The sequence below is a fragment of the Cyclopterus lumpus genome, chromosome 14 (assembly GCF_009769545.1).
Source record: "Cyclopterus lumpus isolate fCycLum1 chromosome 14, fCycLum1.pri, whole genome shotgun sequence".
Taxonomy (NCBI): domain Eukaryota; kingdom Metazoa; phylum Chordata; class Actinopteri; order Perciformes; family Cyclopteridae; genus Cyclopterus; species Cyclopterus lumpus.
In genome coordinates, this window is record NC_046979.1 from 18,305,673 (window position 1) to 18,326,650 (window position 20,978).

The window sequence follows — 20,978 nt, forward strand, 5'->3', positions numbered from 1 at the left end:
GCTCCAACCCGACAACCGTTACCCTACAGAGGATCAACAACAAATAGCTAGGCTTGGTCGAAGAGAACAAGTACATGTGAGGAAGTGGCCAAGAAATGATGGAGAAGTGTGTTGGTGTGCAAGTGAAAAAGAAAGAGAGAAAGACAGATGACCAACCGAAAGTTAGAATCACGTTTACTTTAAAAGGAGAAATGTCTGATCAAGACATCACATGTATTTCATCATTATATCTTTTCTAAAGATGTTGCAGCAGTGGTCACAAGTGTTTTCCCCAGGGGTAGGTGCCATTAGTGCACTTAGTTGACACTGGTGGTGGTAAACCACTTTCCACAGACTGGCTTACTCCACTAAGTGGCATGGCAGTAGTTGGAGAACTTCTCCTTCAGGAGTTGTCTGTACTGGAGGCGGTTGTTGTAGAAGGACCGGTTTCTTTCCAAAAAGGCCTGGATTTCATCCTGCGTCAGACAGTTCTCTTCATCTGAAGTCACTTCTGAATCCTCCTGTGTCAGGAACACAGCCGTGCAGGCGGTTACATGAGAGCCACAATCAAACCAGTGTATTCATTCATTCATTCATTCTCATGAGGAAAAAAATAAAATGTAGTCAAATATAAAGAATACGATTTCATAAAGCAGATATATTTGTACTTTGCCAGTTCAAGAGCCTCATCATTGTGCATAAAGGCTCAGTAGCATGACAGAGCCGTAACCAGTCAAATTGTCTCCTATCTTTGAGTATCTTAAACTACTTTTCTCACTGACCAGAAGCTCCTTGAGACTTGCGTTTCCCTCTGGAGGCCTCGCATCAAGGCTGAGGTTAGCTCGAGTTGCTGCCCACGGTAATCGCAGCACAATGCTGGCGAATGCGTCGCCACATAAGGAGGAAAGTATTTCTTTGGTTTGGCAAGTGTGTGATGATGGAGGACTGTGGCCTGTCACGTTCCCATCCGACATGCAACCGTCGCCTTTTTGTCCCTGTGGAAATATGCATACTTTAGATGAGACATAGCGTTAAATATTCCGCTCAGGATATGAATTCTACAGTTTGTTCGCCCACCTGATCGTTGCATAAACCCTTGCCCTTCCTTTTCTTCTTTTTACTCTTGCATTGAGCGTTTTCCACAGAGTGTGGCCAGCAGTCCACACAACTGTCTATTCCATCCTCCTCCTTGTCTTCAGCACATTGATGGGCACTTGGCTCATCTACTGCAGAAGGTAGACAAAGACACAGTTGTAAGTAAAGCAAGGTATATTTAAAAAGACCCTAACATGGTTCTCAGTATTTCAGAGCTGCTCAAACCACACCTGCATCTCCATGGTTGCACATTCCCTCAGAGCAGGCAATATAAGAACCTTCTTGCGATCCTGGCTCACTCCCCTCCATACTTGAGGAGTAGCCGCAGTCACTACCATTGCTATGGGGGGTCAAATCTGTAGAAACACATGGAGAAACATGTATACAACTCAGGTTTAAATGGGTCATTGTTCAAACGTGGGGGAAAAACTGTAAATATACAAACTGTTCCTGACTTTTTCAAATAGTCTATAAGTGCAACAAAGATGAGGTGGTTTCGATGCACCAGAAACGAGTGGAGCAAACATCAGCTGGACAGCCTCGTCTACTCTTCTTCAGCCTCAGCAGAAGCTAATAAAAATAGCTAAATTGTTTAATAAAAGGATTTTCAGGAAAATGACAGAACTGGACAATACTTTTGTGTGAAAAAGATACTAACTTCAAGTTACAAAGTGTATTACAGTATTACACCGCAGAAGAGCCTGTGTGCATTTTTACCCTGTTTGATGTTGTCTGTGCAGCTACAGGAAGTGCTTCCACTGGCGGCGATGCTCTGATCACATCTGGCCTCTTCCTCCTTCTCCTCATCAGGGCTACCGCAGACCTTGCAAGTGCTTTCCACAGACTCAAGAGAACCCTGCAACACACCAAATGCGACGGACTCAAATAAACACGGGCAAACAGATGTGCAGCTGCAGATGAAAACAGTTATGTGCAAGGAAAGCTTCAGGTCCCACACGCACCTCAACCAGATCTTTCTCCTTGTCCTCCTTGTCCTCACACTTGTTTTTGCGACGATTCTTTCGCTTTTGCCTCTTTTTCTCCTGCTTCAGCTCTTTGGCCCTCTCCTCCTCGGACAGCTCCTCAACAAACTGCTCCAGCCGACTGATGCCCTGCATCTTCTCCACAGCCATCTAGGAGCACGTTATAATAAGTACATTATCACACAGCCGTAATACATTCATCATCTGATGAATCTGTCGGAAATTATACCATACAAACACAGACTTGGAAGTACCTCAAAACTTTTGCGTAGTGCATCGATTCCCAAGTGGAACAAGATCTGCCAGGTCTGCTCCTCTGCTCGTAGTTTCTGCCAGATCCTGTGCAGCCGCTCATACAGGTGAATACCCAGACAGGTCAGGACTTCTTCTTGTGCAATGTCAATTGTCTTGGCATGTCGCTCTCTTCGTCTTAAAAAAAAAAAAGAAGCAATGTCATCAACTGAATGTATAAATACTTTGAGATGAACATGGCATGACGGAAAATGCCTCAAATGAAACGGACTTGCTCGATGTTAAACGTGAGCTATGTACAATTCACTGTGGGAACCTGAACTTACTCATAGCCTCCTGCAAACTCGGGCTCTGCCCGGCCCAGGAGGTGAGCAATGAAGTCAGTCTCGCAGCACACATGGATGTGGCGTTCGTGGGGGCAGCAGCATAGTCCCTCATATAAGGCAGCGCAGTACCCCTTCTCTTTGCTGCAGTCCAGCTCCCCCACCAGGATGTTGTACGCCCTCAGCACTTTATTCTTACAGTCAGTGCAAAACCTGCAGACAAGAAAGTAATACACAGTCAATGGGGTTCTTTCCAAACCTCAAAGAAAAAGGCTATGAGTCACACGTCACCTGTGTTTACGCAAGTATGTCTCCAGTGTCTCTAAGAGACAAGCACTGTCAATGAGCACCACCTCGTCCCTGCACTCCTGAGACATCAGCTCCCACACATCCATCCAGCTTCCCCTGGAAGCAAACATACCACTATTATGGCTATGCCATCCCAATGCACAGTCATCATATCTTAAACCTGCAACTAATGTTTGCATATAAAACCATTGGGGGGGGGGGATGATGACACAGATGTTCTGCAGGCTGGAGATGCTCAAACAAAACAAAAATAGGAACATTACTCACCCCAACGGTCTAGGTTTGTGTGTGTCTAAGGAGTGTAACTGACAGCGTTTGTTCTTTTTACTTTTTGGAATGGCGTCAATCATGTCATTCAACTTCGACCTTTAAAAGAAAAAGAAAACAGAAAGTTGTCTAACACTCAAACTCAGTATGTGCAAAGTTTGAAGTTAAGATTTTTTTGGGTTCTCTCGGTTTTCACCTACCAAAAGCACTTGCTCATATTCAATGAGAAACGTTTAGCCTTAGCTGTTCTCTTTTGATAAATGGTGTGATCGATTTGGCAGTGAAAATGAAAGAAACACACTTTCTTTGCATCTTACCCGTGGACGTAGAAGAGGGTGTAGAGTTTCTTTACATCTGCTAAGCAGGCATTAGTGACAGAGAGCAGGTCCGTGGGTTTCACTGTGAGGGGCTCCAAGGCTGGGTTCCCCGATTCCACTAAATGCGAGAAGAGGCGCTCCACACTTCGTCTGCAGCCCACGCACGGCACCAGCTGAGATAACGCACCGTACACCTCTCGGGATGTCACCATCATGGCGATATTCAAGTCCTGTTGCTTCAACTTGGAGTGGTACTAAAAGGCCAAAGAAATCATGCGTCCGTTACCACAAACTACACACTGATCAGCTCCCGTGCACGGAAAATTAAAACTACTCACCTCGGAAAATTGTTTCCAATGAGACACGTTTATCTCTTGGCTGTCAACATCCAAGACGGTGTCAGAAAATTCCATCACCATCTGACGACAAGAGACAAAATACAACAGTTAATGTACACATGACGGAAATTCTCAGTGACTACTAATTTCAAGAATGATGATGATAATAATAATAATAATAATGAGGCAAGAGTGTCTTTACGGTTGTTAAAATGTATATGCGTTTTTTACTGAGATGGCATTGCTTAGAGCCTGTTGTCTTCCATCTGTACTTATTTGTCTACGCTCTAAGTTTTCTTTATTCAGTTGTCAAATAGACTGTGAAGAAGGCTAGAAAAACAGTTTGTGAGGTGGGGACTACACATTTTGATAATGATCAGTGCTTGGTAATAACCACGCCTTTGCTTCTGGACATCAACTCAGTTGAGTGCTCACGTGTGGCTTATGATTGAGTTAGCCCACTTCACACCTGTGGCTTCTAAAGACAGTCTCCCTGTGGTCACACACACACACACACACACACACACACACACACACACACACACACACACACACACACACACACACACACACACACACACACACACACACACACACACACACACACACACACACACACACACACACACACACACACACACACACACACACACACACACACACACACACACACACACACACACACACACACACACACACACACACACACACACACACACACACACACACACACACACACACACACACACACACACACACACACACACACACACACACGGAAAAGCCTACTGACCGTGAGACTATCATCGATATACAGGGGAATCTGCCTGGAGAGAAATGGGTAGTCCTCTTCCCCTTCCCTGCAAACTGCCACCAGACGTGCCATGACCTCCTCCAGTTTGGCTGTGATGAAGCTCGCCTGCAGATGACAAACACACCGTGGTGACACAAGCACACACACACGTTACACTACGCTAATGCTAATATATCTCGCGGGTCATTGTGGGTCAACTGCAGCATCGCCTTGTCACTACGAGCTATTTTACAGAACAAAAGGTCATACCACATGTCACAACACGCAGACCATTTACTGATGTGACGTTATTAATGGTGAAATACAAACAGCCAACAGAGAGATGGTATAATGTTTTAGTGTGAGAGCACCATTTGTAGCTGTATTGGGCAGTAGTTTAAACGATGACCACAGGTCATGCTAACGCCAAAAGGATGTAACGTTAGGTTATGTGTGTTGGGCAACATCAAGCAGGCGGCTAACCGGTGATTGTTAGCCTGCTAGCTAGTATAATTTGCCAATTCAATGTTAGAAATTAAGGAAGCCGTTCAAGCACAATACGTTCAAGCATTACTCTATGCTAAACTTAATAATACATTAACAAATACTACATGTACAGTGTTGGGCAGTGTTGAAATCGTTGTCTACGCCCCGCCGATGCCAGCAAACTTGGCTAACTTACTTGTTAGCATCGCTGCCCTGAAGCTAACGTTAGCGAGCTGGAACACGGCTAATATATAAAGTTGGACTGGGTGGATGGCTATTTAGCAACTGTCACTCCCATTAGCTTCTCTTACTAACGTTTACATTAAACCCGAATGTGTCACCTTGACACAGTAAAGGAGCGTCTGAATAAAAGCACTCATTGTGGGTACTTACGTGCTTCTCAAAGTTCCCCTTAAAAATAATAAACAAGTGCGACAGTGAGTGAGGCTGCTACCTTGGCGGAATCTTCATTACTGATGTGACCTTTGCCCCGAAACGTCGTCGCTGATGTTGAAATGCACGTGGCCTCTAGGGGGCGTCTTATTGCTTTATTTGTGAAAGAGAAAAGTGCGTCGTTCACACAATTAAAGTTGTTACATACATTGTTTAAAATAAACGCGTGAGCCTTAAGAAATTTCCCTTTATTTTTTACTTGCTTGTTTCTTTGTACTAAACAGTTTTATATAAATAATCTCTCTCTCTATATATATATATATATATATATATATATATATATATATATATATATATATATATATATAATCATATATATATATGTTATATATATATACACATATAAATGTGTTATATATTACATGTTATTTATAAATATAAATATATCATACATATAAATATGTTATCTATAAATATGTTATCTATATATATGCTTAGCAGCAACAACAAACTGTTTTATACATACAAAGAAAAAATAAAATAATTTACAGTAAGAACACTCCATGTTTGGCTTAAAGGTTTATTGTAGTGCAAGTTGTCACTTATTTTGAGACACCATTTCATCAAGACATACATTTATTTACATAAATAAACATAATATTTACAATAGTATCTTCAGCTTTACAGAATGTCCCTCTAGCCCACAAAAATCTTCAAAATACCCAAATGAACCTTGTAGTTTTATGAATGCAATTTTACCAGAATTTCACTGTAATTCCCCAATGATGTAAAACAAATATTACAAAGCAATTCACGAACATATACGAAAGCAAAACACACAGAGAAAACGAGCTGCTGCAAACAAGTGTGTCCACTATTGAGTTTGTCAATCCCGTCATCAAATTTGCAAGCAGGAAAAATAACAACTGATTCCTGCTGACAGCTTGAACAATACAGTGTCTTTCTATCTCACCTGTCTTTTTGTCAGAGACCGAGTCTGCTTGTTTCTTATGCAGATTCCACGATGAGGGTATAAAGTGACAGCCTGATGTTCTTTTGGAAAACAGTAAAGCCATATCAGCCATGCCAAGACAGGACATAAAAAATAAAGACTGAGCAACACTCCAGAGGCAGAAAGATAAATTAGCTAAGCGCCGAGACACCGGCTCCACGAGTGTCTGACATGTGTACAAAGCAGTGTACAGGACACAACTTCCCAACAAGAGGTTAACAAGTGTTTTGAGCCACTGCCTAACAAGGGATCTTGGTTGCATCACATAGAGTCCAACCTGAACTCCTGCCAGGTAGATGGCTACATAGCCCACTGCAGAGAATACACCCTCCTTGTTAGCATGCAGAAATCCCTTTTCTCTGTCATTGTTGTGGATAAGGAAATCCTTCAGCCCCGATGTCTCCAGAGTGAACTGATAAAATCCGCTGATCAGAAGGGCAATAACCCATGACCGACTGACTGGTAAAATGGCCAATAGCACAGATGCCACAACTCTGACGATGGCCAGTGTGAAGAAAAAATTCCAATGGACGCCATATTCTGTCACATGCTCGTGGTAGCCAGACATTTTGAGGCTCACCAGCCTTCCCACACCAAGAACAACCAGGGGCCAGACAGATAGGACCTGCTTTGCAATGTGATTCATCTTGGATCCAGAGATGTTCTTCCCTCGTGCCTCTGGACAGACAAGGGCATTTGCAAAGACGTACGCTCCAACGCCAAAGTCCATAACCCCTGTCCCATAGGTTTCAGTTTTAGCATATCGCCTTGGGAAGATACTAAAGTCTACGGCGAGGATGCTGATGGCTGTTTTCACGTTCACGAACACTCGGAAGATTGTCACAAAGGGAAGCTGGTCGAATTGAACGTGACTCTGAAGGAAGGTGCCAACCGGGTTCTGTGGGTGCCGAGCAGAGCGATGGCTGCTAACACGATAGATATAGCAAAACACACAAGTCGAAACGAAGCCCAGGCTCAGGATGACCTGGCGAAGAGCGTCGCTCAGAACGGTGCATGACAGGACGAGGGGAAGGATAAGCACACAGAAGTCTAGAAGCAGGTGTGAAATCAGTGGGAGTGGCAGCGGAAGAGTCCCCCTGGCCCGATGATACAGGGTCAAAATCAGTCCTCTGCTGATGAGGCACAGTGGAGTGAGAAAGGAGCCCAGGGCCACCTCCTGCAGACTGGTCCCACTGAGATTACTGACAAATGCTTCCTTCAGGTCCCGCTGAGACATGGCCTGCAAACATTCACATACTTTTAATAACATGTACTGTATTTCGGGACGAGTAAATATGAACGTTTTCAACAGGAAACTTGAAACAACATTTGAAACATGTGGGACTTCATGGCAGCATCCACAATGAATGTACAGCCCTAACGTTATTTATACGCTTCCTGAGTGTAAAAGGTAAAACAAAGTGTCCCCTAGATGCATCAATTATTCAACTCTTGATATGCTGACTTTCGGCTAAAGCTATGAACGAAAGCTAAAAGCTAAAGCTTTGTTTGTTGTTGTTGTTAATACAAAAGAACATTGTGAGACAAAGTGAAAAATCACCCTCTCAGATAGTTTTTTCGACTAGCACCGAACACGAGACACGGTCATGGTTCTCTCATCTATTCTGCGACGTTTAATACGTGATCGTGGTATTTCCGTGTCTAGTTATTAGTACTCACCACGGATGTGTGTCTGTTAGGCGTCGGAAATGAAGGCTCACAAAATTCTTGACGTTCCCGTGCGCGATGCTAACCTGCAGCAAGATGACAGCTACAACGCTTCCGCATACGGCCTCATGACGCATTCAGGAAAACTCGAATTTCTGGAAACTCACCAACGTGACCAGGACTTGAGTTCCAAGCATAACACAATTCTGGAAAGTGTCCTCTGAAAAACAGTACTACTGTAATTAGACACCCCGTAATATAATATATCATGATAATAACGGTCAAAGAGCTCTGGTTTAGAGTATATATATTCAGGAGGAACTGATAAACACATGATGGTCATTAATGCTCGTTCCGCCTTTTAGATAATCAAAAGGAAAACTTCTTAGAAAATGACAAATATAAAGTCCTAATTCTAAGTCATGTTAAGTGGCATTAAAATGTATGACTTAAAGTTACATTTTAAAGTAAAAGTAATTTCAAGGAAACCCAAAGCCGTGTAATTATCAGCCAATTTTGGACACCGGTCGGACAGCTGGGCCCCTGAAGCGTCAGCAAGAGGGCGGGAATAAGTGTGAAGTCGGGAGTTTGGGAGGCAGTCGGGAAGCAGCGGACCAGGAATGTCTGACAGTAATGGAACATATTGAGGCTCAGTACTGCAGTGAAGAACAACTCCACAGCGGGGCTTAATTAGAGTATCGGCGTAGTTCCCGTCCAGGTTGTAGGTTGACTTGTAAGACAGACACAACGGTAACCGGTAAAATCAATGAGTTCTGCGGACAACCGACGTATCGTCAGAGAAGGACGCAGGAATGGAGGAGGAAAGGTAAGGACGCGAGGAGGACCCGTCCACGCTAGTCTAGAGGGCTTCCCTTTCGGTTTAGAGAATGTAAAAGTCAATGATTAGGTCACCAGGCCGGCAGTAATGTCACCTTTATCAACGTGTAACGGCCACCTCTGATTGGCTGGTTCGTATTCAAACTAGTTGTAACGTGTTTAATGGACCTGTGAATAACGCCGTCATCTAACGTTAAATGCGCCGCATGAAAATGTCGTTGGTCCGCCGTGCGTGGAGTAAACTAAATGACGCCAAATGTAGTGGCTCAATTCAACCTTGAAGGAAAAGTTAACAGTAGCATACACGCACACACACACACACACACACGCATCCACGCGCGCGCACACGCACTGAGAAACGTGACCGAAGTCAATTTGTTTTGGCACGTTTAAATGCTGTCGAAGCAGAGGTTATTATCAGTGTCATGTCTTTACACGTGCTGTTGTGACGTTTTTGTGGCTCACATCTTCAGAGCACGTTGGCTGCTAGGATATAAACGGCATTCACTAAATTGCCATATTTCTGACTGGAGTTTGGTTTGAGAACAGCAGAACAGGAAAAGGGACCAAGTGAATCAACACTTAAGAAATCACTCTATGTGTGAGATATGTAATGTATTGTGTACTGGGATATGTATTTGTGTTCCATTAGGCATTGAATCAATTACATGAAGACTATTTACATGTATGATGGGATGTAGGCTACCTGCGATTTGGATTACATCTGTCTGCACACATTTAGTAGCTGCTGACAGGCAGCAGGTCCTTCCCATCGGGATCGTGGCAGGTTAAAGCAGACTTCCATTTGTCAGTCTGAAGTTATTGTGACTGAATTAATTACACCTGACACGTGGACCAAAGGGGCTCTGAGCAAACACATGTAATGACTGAGCTATCAATGAAATGAATAGCATGTGATGAAAGACTGAATTCTTGATTTACATCTTCTGTATGATGTTTGACAGCTCTCTCAAAGCCAAGAATAACAACATGAACACGCATTGAGCACTTCATAGCTCGGGAAGGTTTGACAGATTGTATGGACCAACAGAATGTTTTGGTTTGTTATGTTGTGCCCTAGATTGTGGGAATATCAAATACAATATGCATAAAAACACAATTTTCTTTTTTTTGTGTTATCATCTTGCACATGTCTATCAGTAATGTTTAAAAAAAAAAAAAAAAAAAAAATATATATATATATATATATAATGTGTGTGTGTTTTACAAATCTTCTTTTACTATCACCAAGGTGTCAGTTCATAATTGAAATATTAATATAACGTATTTCCTCATTCACATAGGAGAAAGGATTTTTCCAGAAAGTCCATTCTCCTCCCTCGCCCCTAAATGATTCACTGGAGGGAGAGATCCAGGCCTTCCTCATTGATGAAGACCAACTCCACACTTATGACGACCTCACCAAAGTCAACCCAGTGACCCCATCAACAGGTAAGAAATGATTGATCAACAAAGTACCCCTTCCACCTAATTTGATGGCATGAATCTTAAATCTCTAGTGAGTGCTGAGTGTTTGACGCGCTGCATCAACGTAGTCTTTTATTTATTAAAACACAGCCAGTGTGACGCAGTGTTTCCCAGCTCATGTCACCTTGGATTGCAGCATTTGCTGTGTATTGTTTAACCAACATCAAGATAAAATGTGCTGGGTCACAATAAAGAGAAATAAGAATGCATGAGTTACTGCAGTGTCCACAATGAGAGGGATCAAGTTTCACTCAGGTGAGTGAGCCAAGGGCATGATTTACTTGTTCATGCTTCCTCAAAACAAAGAATGTTGTACTGTACAGCAGGGCCACAGCCAAGTGAATCAAAACTTATGAATCATAATATCTTTAAGTGTCTATGTACAAACTATTAGTGTAGATTTTTATTTTTAGGTTTGTAGGTCCTAGGTTTGTTCAGCCCTTAAGGGAGAAAACATAACAGTACAGGTTATTAACAGCAGAGGTCAGGGTGTGACAGTGTGAAATTGCTGTAGGATATTTGTTTTAAAGCTGATTATGCTGCATCTTTAATATGGATAATGTTATTTTTTATAGATCATTTTCTTATAGATAAACATATCTTTACCATTTTAATGCTGCTGTCTATTCTGGTGTTATTTCCTGTTAATGTCTAAAGATATTTCATATTTTCCTCCTTTAGTGCTGAAATGCCTGCAGGCCAGGTACAGCGTGAAGGTGTTTTACACCCATGCTGGCTGCACCTTGGTGGCTCTAAACCCCTTTCAGCCAATCCCAGACCTCTACACCCTGGATGTGATGAAGGAGTATCACGGCGCTCCTCAGCCTCAGGTATTTAAATGAAGTAACAACTGTAACTTGTGTTTATTTCTCTACAGGGCTTTTTTATTATTATGTTGGGGGAAGATGGATTGTGGTGTGGCTGGTGGGTGCATTTTTTTAACTTTGGCTTTTCCAGAGGAATAAGTCATGCACTAATGCAGACCTTACAAAATGACCCAACTGGTATAAGTCAGTATCAAGCAATAATTCATTAAAATGTCAAATGTTTTCCAACTTTGTAGAGTTTCAAAGTGCATACAAACATCAACTTTGCTGTTTTCTTGGCAAACATACATCCTCCAGTTCCTTGTCTGCTTCCTTTTTGTTCAGCAACATCTTCAAAGTCAAATTTCTTAAACTCTGGAAGCTCGTGAAGTCACTGACGGCTCTCCCGGCAGTCTGAAATGACCAATGTCTTTAATAAGTATTCTTTTGCCAACAGGAGTTCAAACCACATATCTTTATTGTGGCAGAAGAAGCCTACAGGAATGTCCAGGGCCAGCTGGAGCCGGTGAACCAATCCTTGGTGGTCAGCGGGGAGAGCGGCGCAGGAAAGGTAAACTGGCACACGGTGTGTTTGTTACGCTTCAGGAATAAAAGTAACCTTCTTGGAGTATTGGCCGAACCGGAAGGGATGTCTTGTTGTTCTTCTTCAGGCAGCACTAGTGATTTATTTTGAATGAAACTATTCCAGCTTCTGAAAGTTTTGCTCTTCTCTTATGTCCCAGTTTTTAAACTAATCGTTTAGGGGTTTTGTTGTCGGGCCGAATAAGCAAATTGAAAACAATAAGTAAAATTTGATAGCAATTCATCTTAGTTTTTCCTATTTCATATACTGGTTTGTTGATTAATTGGGGAAAAAGGAAAAATCTCTTAAGATGGCATGAACCGCAGCTGGCAGTTCCTCTCTGAGGAAAACACCACTGCAACGAGCAGGTCCCAAAACAAATGTAAAAAGTAACGTGAGGAGAGCTGAAGCGATTGGTATATTTAATTGATTAAATTAATTGATCAACTTTTTAGATTGGTGAATAAACACGCAAGTCGTGTTTTTTGTCACCTCTCAGGACCTGCAGGTCAGCGAACAGTTTGACGTTGTGCTCGGGGCACTTGTGGCGGGCATTTCCCTTCTCACATTGCAAACGGTGGCGATTGCTGTAAATTAGGTCAGGGGATCAGTAGAAAAAGAGTCAGCGGCCTTTTGATTTGTTTTTCTTTGCAGACATGGACGTCTCGTTGCCTGATGAAATACTACGCCACCGTGGCGGCTTCCTCCTCAGTGGTGAAGAGCCAGGACACAGTGGAGAGGATAGAGAGGAGGGTGCTGGATTCCAACCCCATCATGGAAGCTTTTGGTGAGATAATGGATGATTGCTGGTGTCTCGTTAATGTAAATGCAACAACTGCAGACATTCACTGAGTCACCACTTCACCCTCCATGTAGGCAACGCCTGTACGCTACGGAACAACAACAGCAGTCGCTTTGGAAAGTACATCCAGCTCCAGCTGGACAGGTACTCACAACTGCTGCTGCTGCTGCACTCTCTTCTCCATCACGTAGGGTAGCGTCCGTACAAGCTGTTGGTTGGTTTAACGTGTTGTTTTTACATGAAGGTGTCAGCTGTTAGTGGGGGCGTCTGTGCAAACCTATTTGCTAGAGAAGTCCAGGGTGGCCTGCCAGCTGGCTAATGAGAGGAACTTCCACATCTTTTACCAGGTGAGGTAACGTGGCTGCACGTGTGGTATTTCAGTCTAATATTACCATATTCATGTGTGCAGATGCTGATAGCATGTTTGTTTTTCAGATGATGAAAATGGCCACAGATGAGCAGAGGAAGGAGTGGAAGATGCCCCCTGGGCAATGTTTTGTGTGGCTGCCAAATTCAGAAAAAACTGTTGAGGGTTGGTATTTAATTTTCATGTGTATTTAAGCATGCTTTGTCTTTTTATTCTATACAATTTCTTGGGTTGATTCTTACAAGTTCCTACTCTTCATGTGTTTTTTTTTACAGAGGATTGTTTTCATGAGACTGTCGAGGCTATGGTTCATCTGGGCATTAATACAGAAAGGCAGAGACAAATATTCAGGGTAAGGTATTATTCATCTAACCCCCAAAATGTAGCATTTAAAAACACGTTTAATTACATTTTTTAGCAGGTGAAACAACCTTTTTTGTATTTATTATGGATTTAATATGTTTATGCACCAGCATTTATTTATTTGTGCACACAGGAGGAGTTACAGTTGTTGATAAATACATTATTAAACACTTATCAGATCTACTGTATATGTTAAAATTCTTCTATGAAGATAATCATTTCATATCTCTAATATACCATGTTTTCTGCAAAGTCGATGAATAGATGGTCTATATGAATTAACCACATCGTTTTGTATACCCCTGTGTAAATTACGTACTTTAAAAATAAGTAGTTAATATACTTTAAATAGTTTAATGAGTATTTCCTTTTTTTTTATTAAGAACTGTTTACATGCATGCACACAATGGCGTAATCTGAGTTGGATATTTCATAGAAATTTGAGTTAGTATGTGCTTGTTATTATTAATTTACGCGACGTGTATCACAATGTCTCGTATTATCACCCAGCCCTATTGTTGTTAATGTGTTTATAACACATTATGTGTTCTAAATGATTATATACTGCTTATAAAATGATCAATATCGGGGTTGAAGTAAACCGTTACCTGTTCATACATTTTGAGTCCATATAAATATATATATATATATATATATATATATATATATATATATATATATAAATAACAGGTTTGTTTTATTCTGATTGTTGCATTCCAGATATTAGCAGGAATTCTGCAGTTGGGGAATGTGAACTTCTACTCTTCAACGGATGAATCACAACCTTGTAACCTAGATGAACAATCTAAAGGTATTGGATCAGATTTAGTTTTAGATATTTAATCAACTCCAGTTTTTCAGTAGTACAGAATTGGACAAACATGAAATACTTCACTCCGCTCTGTGTTTTAGACTTTTCTCAGAGGGCTGCTGAGCTGCTGTGCGTCCCCGCCGAGGAGCTTCAGATGTGTTTAAGAGTGAGGATGTTGAAGGCGGGGAAGCAGAGCGTCCTCAAGCCATGTTCCCAGGCAGAGTGCAGCATGAGGAGAGACTGCCTGGCCAAGGTCATCTACGCCCAGTAAGAATGAGGATTTGATCACCAGATCAAACGGCAATGTGTTAATATTATGTGGAAAGGCGGCCGGCCATGCAGAAGCTTGTTTTTGTCCTGTGACTTAGACTTTGTCCCCAAACACTCTTTTCCACCAAACACTCAAATGTTAAACCATCATGTCCTTTTGTTTACAATAAATAGAGATGAAGTTGTGTCTGTAAATCACTCTTTGTATTTACAGGCTGTCTATTATTTGGGGAAAGAGTGTTAAGTCTTTTTCTTTTTTCTCACAGATTATTCGATTGGCTGGTTACATTCATCAACAACAGCATATGTGCAGACAAATCCACTTGGTGCAATTTCATAGGTAAAGACATTATCATCTTTTACTTTGTTGAATATGAATACATATCTATTTGTATTTAGTTTTCCTAAAGTTTCTGCTCATCAGCTCACACATTCCTCTCTTCTCTGTGATCTCCAGGAGTTCTGGATGTGTACGGGTTTGAATGTTTCCAGATCAACAACCTGGAGCAGCTGTGCATCAACTACGCCAACGAGAAACTGCAGCAGCACTTTGTGTCTCATTATCTCAGAGCTCAACAGGTACGACGTCCATCAACTCTCCATGCAGAGATGCTGGAGAGCCGTAGTTTCTCTGCTTGATGGGCAGACATCAGACATTCAGGACGCTTCGAGAAATCTCTGTTGATGAACATCTTGTCGCACCTTGTGTGACGTGAAACACATATTTTATTAGCAGGTCTGTCTTTCAATCGGGGGGTTGGCGGTTCAATCCCCACCCTAGTCGATGTGTCCTTGAGCAAGACACTTAACCCTGTAGCTGTGTCTGTTATGAATGTAACATGATTGTAAGTCGCTTTGGATAAAAATGTCAGCAAAATGAAATGTAATGTAATATTTATGTTTATCTCTGCTTCTCCCAGGAGGAATATGTGTCAGAGGGGTTGGAGTGGTCCTTTGTCAAATACCAAGACAACCAGAGCTGTCTGGATCTTCTTGAGGGAAGTCCTGTCAGTGTGTTTTCTCTTCTTAATGAGGTATGCTGGTCATTTATTTAATCTTTATTTTATTGATCAAAATGTATTTCATAATCCGTAAACCCAAAAGAAAACAAAACGGCACATACTACAAAAAAACAAATGGCACATACTAATAATGGTAAAACACAACAAAAACCCTAAATAATAACAACTTGGACAGTTTTAAAAGTGAAAGAAATAATACATTTTATGGATTTGTTTTATGTTGAAGTCATGTCATTTTTATAGAACAACCGCAGACAAATAATCCCCCCCAAACCCTTTTAACCGTTAATTTCCATGCATTCACTTTCTTGGTTGATCCGTACATTGATTTATCGTTTAATAATAATAATAATAAATGTATCTGTAGTAATGGAAGGTTGACAACCTTACACTTGCGTGTCCTACAGGAGAGTCGACTTAATCGAGTCTCGGACGCAAAGACGTTGCGTGTTCGTCTGGAGAAGGAGCTCTGTGATAACGCCAACATCAGCTGGGACAAGTTCAGCAAGGAGCCCCACTTCACTGTGGCCCATTACGCTGGCAAAGTCCACTACCAGATACAGGGCATGGTGGAGAAAAACAAGGTGTGAGAACAACCTTTTTAAAATGGTGTTCAAAGAGTTCACCACAGATTCATCAGCTCGTCTCCACCTGGATTCTGTGTTTTAGGACCCAGTGCCACCGGAGCTCAGCAGCCTGCTTCAGAAGTCTGACAACCCCCTGCTTCATCAGATCTTCACTGATAAGGAAACTGAGAACCCAACTACCAAAGGGCTCAGTAAAGTCACTGTGGTCTCCAAGTTCAAGGTGGGCGCCAACGTAAAGCCTTTATCACAGGTTACAGTAGCTAGAGGGGGTGTGTAGATTAGAGGGTTTAGTCCGGGCACTGATTCATGTCTTGATTGCAGAACTCTCTGGAGAGCCTGATGAAGATCCTCCACACCACAACTCCTCACTACACTCGCTGCATCAAACCTAACCCAGACTGTAAGCCGTTGACCTTCAAAAAGGAGGAGGTAGATATTTGTTTATTTCGTTCATGCCGCCGTCACAACGGAGGCAATGATTTCTATTTTCACCAAAAAAACGGGAAGGTTTTAATGGTTGTTCCCTGACTACTGTCAGGTTATCATGCAGCTGGAGGCCTGTGGCATCGTGGAGACTATTCATATCAGTGCTGCTGGCTTTCCAATAAGGTAAAAAATAAGTGTCTTTCTTAACTTTTAATCTTAAAGAGATAAAGTGGGGTTGTATGAGGTACTTGTACATAGTCGGTGTGTTACGACCCACAGTAGATGGCAGTCAGCTTGCCCCCAGTTTGGAGAAGCAGACAGGAGCAAAGCAATCTACTGCTATATAAATATTTGTACAGTTATCTTTTCCTTTCTGAAGCCATTCTATTCATCTATACTCTATTTAAAGCCACAAGACTCCATGGACATAAAGAATAATTTTACCAAGTAGAACACGTGACACGTAACACAAGTTCTCGCTCGAGGCAGCAGTTCTGAGGTAAAATTACAGTTTGTCAAAAGAATGTTGAAACCTTGAAGAGATAGATGAATAACTTCAGGCCCCGTACTGCTGTCTGTTTCTCCATACTGGGGGCGGGCTGATCGCCATCCAATAGGTTAATAATATCTAAGTAACTCATACAAATCCTTTTTATGTGTTGTTTTTCTTGGATTTTGGTTGACTTGTCCTTTCTGTTGTACAGAATTCCTTTCCAAAGCTTCATGCAACGTTATGGACTGATCGCAAAACATCCCATGTTCAAGTCGGGGAGTGTTGGTAAGTTCAGTTTGTTGTGGGGTCAATTGACAGTCCATTTGGCATGTTTACTGATGACAAAGATTGATTCTATTTCCTCTTTTTAGGTCCGCTGATTTATTCACATTTCCCTTCATTAGCCCTCTTAGTAAATGTGACCCTCAGTTCTCTACTCTGCTGGGGACTTTTCCATTTGGAGTATAAAAGCAAGGCTTTCTAACCAAATTTGCAACTTCTTATGAACTTTCCAGGTAAATGCATGAACCTCTGACTATCGGAGCTTGCTTTGCATCTATCGTGTTTATTTACTCATTCCTTATCAATGCATGCTTGGACTTAAAGTCATCCTAACGCACTATTTAGCTGCTTTTTAGCCATGCCAGCAGCGCTGTTGGTCTGTCTGCAAGTCAGTCAGTGTGTCTGCCTTTATGTTCCAGACTGGATTATGTCAACTATTGGATGGATTGCTATTCAATTTTGTACAGACATTAATGTTCCACTATCTTATTGACTTTGGTGATCCCCTTATATTTCTAGCATCATCCTGATGCTTAACTTTGAGGACTTTAGTGAAAAGTATATAGCATAAAATTCCTCTTCTTCAGGATGAACTATAATAACTCTGGTGATTCCCTAACTTCTCCTGTTGTGCCACCATGAGGTGAAATAATATGTGTTTATGACCAAATACCTGCAAAACTATTAAAATACCCATCAGCCTCGGCTGTACTTTAATGCAAACTAACAAAGGCTAGAGGGCATAGTAAACATTGTACCTGCTCAACATCGGCTTGTTAACATTGTTGTTAGCAATTAGCTCAACTAGTGCCTTGTTCAGCCACCATGGCTGTACACTCAAGTCTTGTTGCATGAATGTTCAAGGAACCTGCTCGCTAATCACTGAATCAGGTTTGAAAGATTAATTCAGTCATCGTATCGGAATCTGTGGAAACTGCCGTGTGCTGTTGATTCTGATGGATTTCTCTGTGCTCCCTCTCATGCTTCACCAGTTTTTACCTCACTGACTGTATACTATGTCCTTACTTGAATTATGTTCTGATGTCCCTCTTAGATGCGCAGGCTGGCGGCAGCGACGTTCTCCGGCGAGCGGTGGAGAAGCTCCTGAGCGTCGTGCTACAGCACAAGGCGTTTGACCCCTCACACAACCTCGACGGACAAAAACCCAATTCATGGGTGCACTGCGGAAGGACTAAAGTGTTTCTCACCCAGTTGATGGTCAGTCATTTAGACATCATTTGTACAACTTGGAACAGAAATGCTTGGGAAGTAATAAGATGAAGTACGACAAATTGCCAAGAATTTCTTCTTCGATCTGGTCGTATCGTCTCTGTTGGTGTTTCAGTTGCTTAAGAGGCCTGTAGACCAAATAAGGGCTCTGGTCTTTTTTGGGAGTACTGACCTGCCCGGCTGTTGTCTCGCAGTTAGATTTGCTGGAGGATCAGAGGAAGAAGATCCTGTCCCAGTGTGCCTTCACCATTCAGTGCTGCTGGCTGAAGCACCGGCGTCGCAGACATCACGCACGCCATCAGTCTGCTACTCTGATCCAAGCAGGTAAACTCTTAATGCCCGGGCCAGGTAGCACTGAGTGGACTCTGTAGAGCTCTGTGACCTCACTCCCACTGACCAGACGTTCGGGCTTTGACCTGAATGTCTGGCCAACAGGAACCAGCTGGCACAGTCGGTACGCAATGTTTGCCAGGCTGACGGTTTATCCCTTCGAAGGCAGCAGCAGTTGCCACAACAGCTCATCTGATTAACTGTTGATGACCGATGTTCTAAACGGGAGGACATAAACCTTTGTCTCCACAATGCAAAGATTACACTTGCAGAACGAATGACTTGGTTAGGTGTGCTGAATGTGTTTTATGCCTCCCCACAGTGGTGCGGGCGTGGCTGGTCAGGAGGTGTGTCCAGAGACGCAACAGAGCAGCTGCAGTCATCCAGAACACCTGGAGGAAGTGGAGGGTGAGACTTCTAAAGAACACATATCGGATCTTGTGTTTTCTCGCTCATTCTTCATGGTTCAAAGTTGTATGAAGCTTTTTTTTTTTGGCTCCAAAGTGATGTGCGATAAATCTTGTGAATATCCTCGAGTGATGTCCCCTGAGTCAACGTCAGTTGGTGCTGAAGACAATCTGTGGGTGTCGCGTTAGAAAATAATGATCTCACCGACACTCCGATGTTATAGGAGAGCAATGCGAAATCTCTCCAGGGACTACCAATAGTCTTAGCAGTAGCAATAGTAGTGTTTATTAATGTGCACAAATGAATGTAGCGTTATAGATTATATGTAAAGTATTTTTGTTTTTGTGGCAGGCCCTATTGAAATCCTTGGCCGAGGCTGAACTAGATGACGCAGAGGACCTTGCGGAGGAGGACTTGCCAGTATTGAACCCTGTTATCAGGGAGCGGGGCTCCGTGCAGCTCTCCTCCATCCAGAAGCCCGTCACAGTGCGAGGGTGGCCAATGGGCCTGGCTCTGGCCTCCGCCCCGTCCATCACCATGTCTCTGACAGCCACAGGCTTCCAGAAGATGGTGTCTGTGATGGCCTCCCTCCACCTGCCCTCCCAGAGAGGGGCGTATACGGTGAAGCCCAATCAGTTCTCGCAGGAGCTCGCCTCCATACGGGCTCAACCCAAGGTGAGGGCCCATGGTTCTGGTTAACCTCAATCAGGTTTTTGGTCATCGGTCATCCGGATGATTTGTTATCTTTGGTCATTTGAGAATCAACTTTTCCTTTTTTCTCAGGGATCTGTAAAGCTGCACTATCAGCGATCTCCACTTCTCTACGCTGACAGGCAACCAGACATGAAGAGTGACGTGACGGGGTTCAACGCCATCCTGCTAGAGAAGACTTTGTAAGCGTTCCCACTCTGCTGAACACTTAAGGTGGAATTCACGGACACGTTATTGCAGTGCAGCGTCTGCTCTTCCATAATAAGGGACCTGCTGTCATTTTGTTAAATGTTTTGAATCATTCACAGCTTTCTTGAAGAATGCCACATTTGGATGCAACCTGGCATCATTTTGTTTTCCACCCCACCAGTAAGATAATGTGTTGTGAACCTTACCAAAATCATCTGTAGTAGCCTTCAGGCTCCAGGGATTAAAAAAAAGTGTAAAGAAAATCTACACCGTCAGATGCAGATTCTATCACAACAGCCTGCATTTCTTTGGAGTGTGGGGGAGGAAGGGTGTATTAAGCAAGTATTGCACATGTAAAGCACATATTGCACATTACAACCTCTGACCTGCTCACATACGGACATCGAGAACACACATTACTCGTGTGAAACAGGGAAAGGTTGAACCCAGGTTTATTGAAATTGCTGCTCACATACATATATATATATATATATGTGTGTGTGTATATGTATACATGTAAATATGTGTATATATATATATATATACATATATGTGTGTATATATATATATATATACATACATATGTGTGTATATATATATATATATACATACATATGTGTGTGTATATATATATATGTGTATATATACATACATGTGTGTATATATATGTGTGTATATATATATGTGTATATATATACATGTGTGTGTATATATATACATACATATATATATATATACATATGTGTGTGTATATATAT

The 20,978-nt window shown here is 42.2% G+C and overlaps 3 protein-coding genes across 5 annotated transcripts; 1 reads left to right on the forward strand and 2 right to left on the reverse strand.

The window, feature by feature from the left end:
• Positions 1-157: 157 nt before the first annotated feature.
• Positions 158-5,644, reverse strand: ggnbp2 (gametogenetin binding protein 2). Of its 2 annotated transcripts, XM_034550791.1 has the most exons (14): positions 5,536-5,644; positions 4,657-4,782; positions 3,864-3,944; positions 3,526-3,779; positions 3,209-3,307; positions 2,924-3,037; positions 2,636-2,845; positions 2,312-2,486; positions 2,037-2,207; positions 1,792-1,930; positions 1,305-1,430; positions 1,057-1,205; positions 762-974; positions 158-500 (listed from the first exon to the last, which is right to left on the reverse strand). In XM_034550791.1, the coding sequence occupies exons 2-14, from the start codon at positions 4,747-4,749 to the stop codon at positions 348-350; spliced, it is 1,977 nt and encodes a 658-aa protein (XP_034406682.1). In that variant the 5' UTR covers positions 4,750-4,782; positions 5,536-5,644; the 3' UTR covers positions 158-347. The 2 variants fall into 2 exon arrangements, with proteins under 2 accessions (XP_034406682.1, XP_034406683.1); XM_034550792.1 differs by lacking the exons at positions 4,657-4,782; positions 5,536-5,644 and adding an exon at positions 4,066-4,191.
• Positions 5,645-6,135: 491 nt separating this feature from the next.
• Positions 6,136-8,337, reverse strand: pigw (phosphatidylinositol glycan anchor biosynthesis, class W). The gene is made up of 2 exons (XM_034550064.1): positions 8,228-8,337; positions 6,136-7,787 (listed from the first exon to the last, which is right to left on the reverse strand). The coding sequence occupies exon 2, from the start codon at positions 7,782-7,784 to the stop codon at positions 6,291-6,293; it is 1,494 nt and encodes a 497-aa protein (XP_034405955.1). The 5' UTR covers positions 7,785-7,787; positions 8,228-8,337; the 3' UTR covers positions 6,136-6,290.
• Positions 8,338-8,734: 397 nt separating this feature from the next.
• Positions 8,735-20,682, forward strand: LOC117743098 (unconventional myosin-XIX). Of its 2 annotated transcripts, XM_034550856.1 has the most exons (24): positions 8,735-9,041; positions 10,357-10,504; positions 11,222-11,370; positions 11,804-11,917; positions 12,584-12,716; positions 12,806-12,875; positions 12,976-13,078; positions 13,167-13,263; positions 13,374-13,450; positions 14,182-14,272; positions 14,374-14,539; positions 14,809-14,882; positions 15,000-15,121; positions 15,463-15,576; positions 15,972-16,148; positions 16,234-16,371; positions 16,473-16,580; positions 16,690-16,760; positions 17,282-17,355; positions 18,407-18,570; positions 18,777-18,906; positions 19,235-19,320; positions 19,672-19,995; positions 20,104-20,682. In XM_034550856.1, the coding sequence occupies exons 1-24, from the start codon at positions 8,982-8,984 to the stop codon at positions 20,215-20,217; spliced, it is 2,904 nt and encodes a 967-aa protein (XP_034406747.1). In that variant the 5' UTR covers positions 8,735-8,981; the 3' UTR covers positions 20,218-20,682. The 2 variants fall into 2 exon arrangements, with proteins under 2 accessions (XP_034406747.1, XP_034406748.1); XM_034550857.1 differs by lacking the exons at positions 18,777-18,906; positions 19,235-19,320; positions 19,672-19,995; positions 20,104-20,682 and adding an exon at positions 17,442-17,585 and having other exon boundaries at positions 8,783-9,041; positions 18,407-18,517.
• Positions 20,683-20,978: the final 296 nt, after the last annotated feature.

Coding starts and splice junctions, on each gene's coding strand:
- ggnbp2 (XM_034550791.1), bottom strand. CDS start 4,749: ATGGCACGTCTGGTGGCAGTTTGCAGGGAAGGGGAAGAGGACTACCCA. Junction 3,038..3,208: donor CACAAACCTAGACCGTTGGG/GTGAGTAATGTT, acceptor GTTTGCTTCCAG/GGGAAGCTGGATGGATGTGT. Junction 1,431..1,791: donor CACAGACAACATCAAACAGG/GTAAAAATGCAC, acceptor GTGTTTCTACAG/ATTTGACCCCCCATAGCAAT.
- pigw (XM_034550064.1), bottom strand. CDS start 7,784: ATGTCTCAGCGGGACCTGAAGGAAGCATTTGTCAGTAATCTCAGTGGG.
- LOC117743098 (XM_034550856.1), top strand. CDS start 8,982: ATGAGTTCTGCGGACAACCGACGTATCGTCAGAGAAGGACGCAGGAAT. Junction 10,505..11,221: donor CCCAGTGACCCCATCAACAG/GTAAGAAATGAT, acceptor TTCCTCCTTTAG/TGCTGAAATGCCTGCAGGCC. Junction 13,264..13,373: donor TTCAGAAAAAACTGTTGAGG/GTTGGTATTTAA, acceptor TTTTTTTTACAG/AGGATTGTTTTCATGAGACT.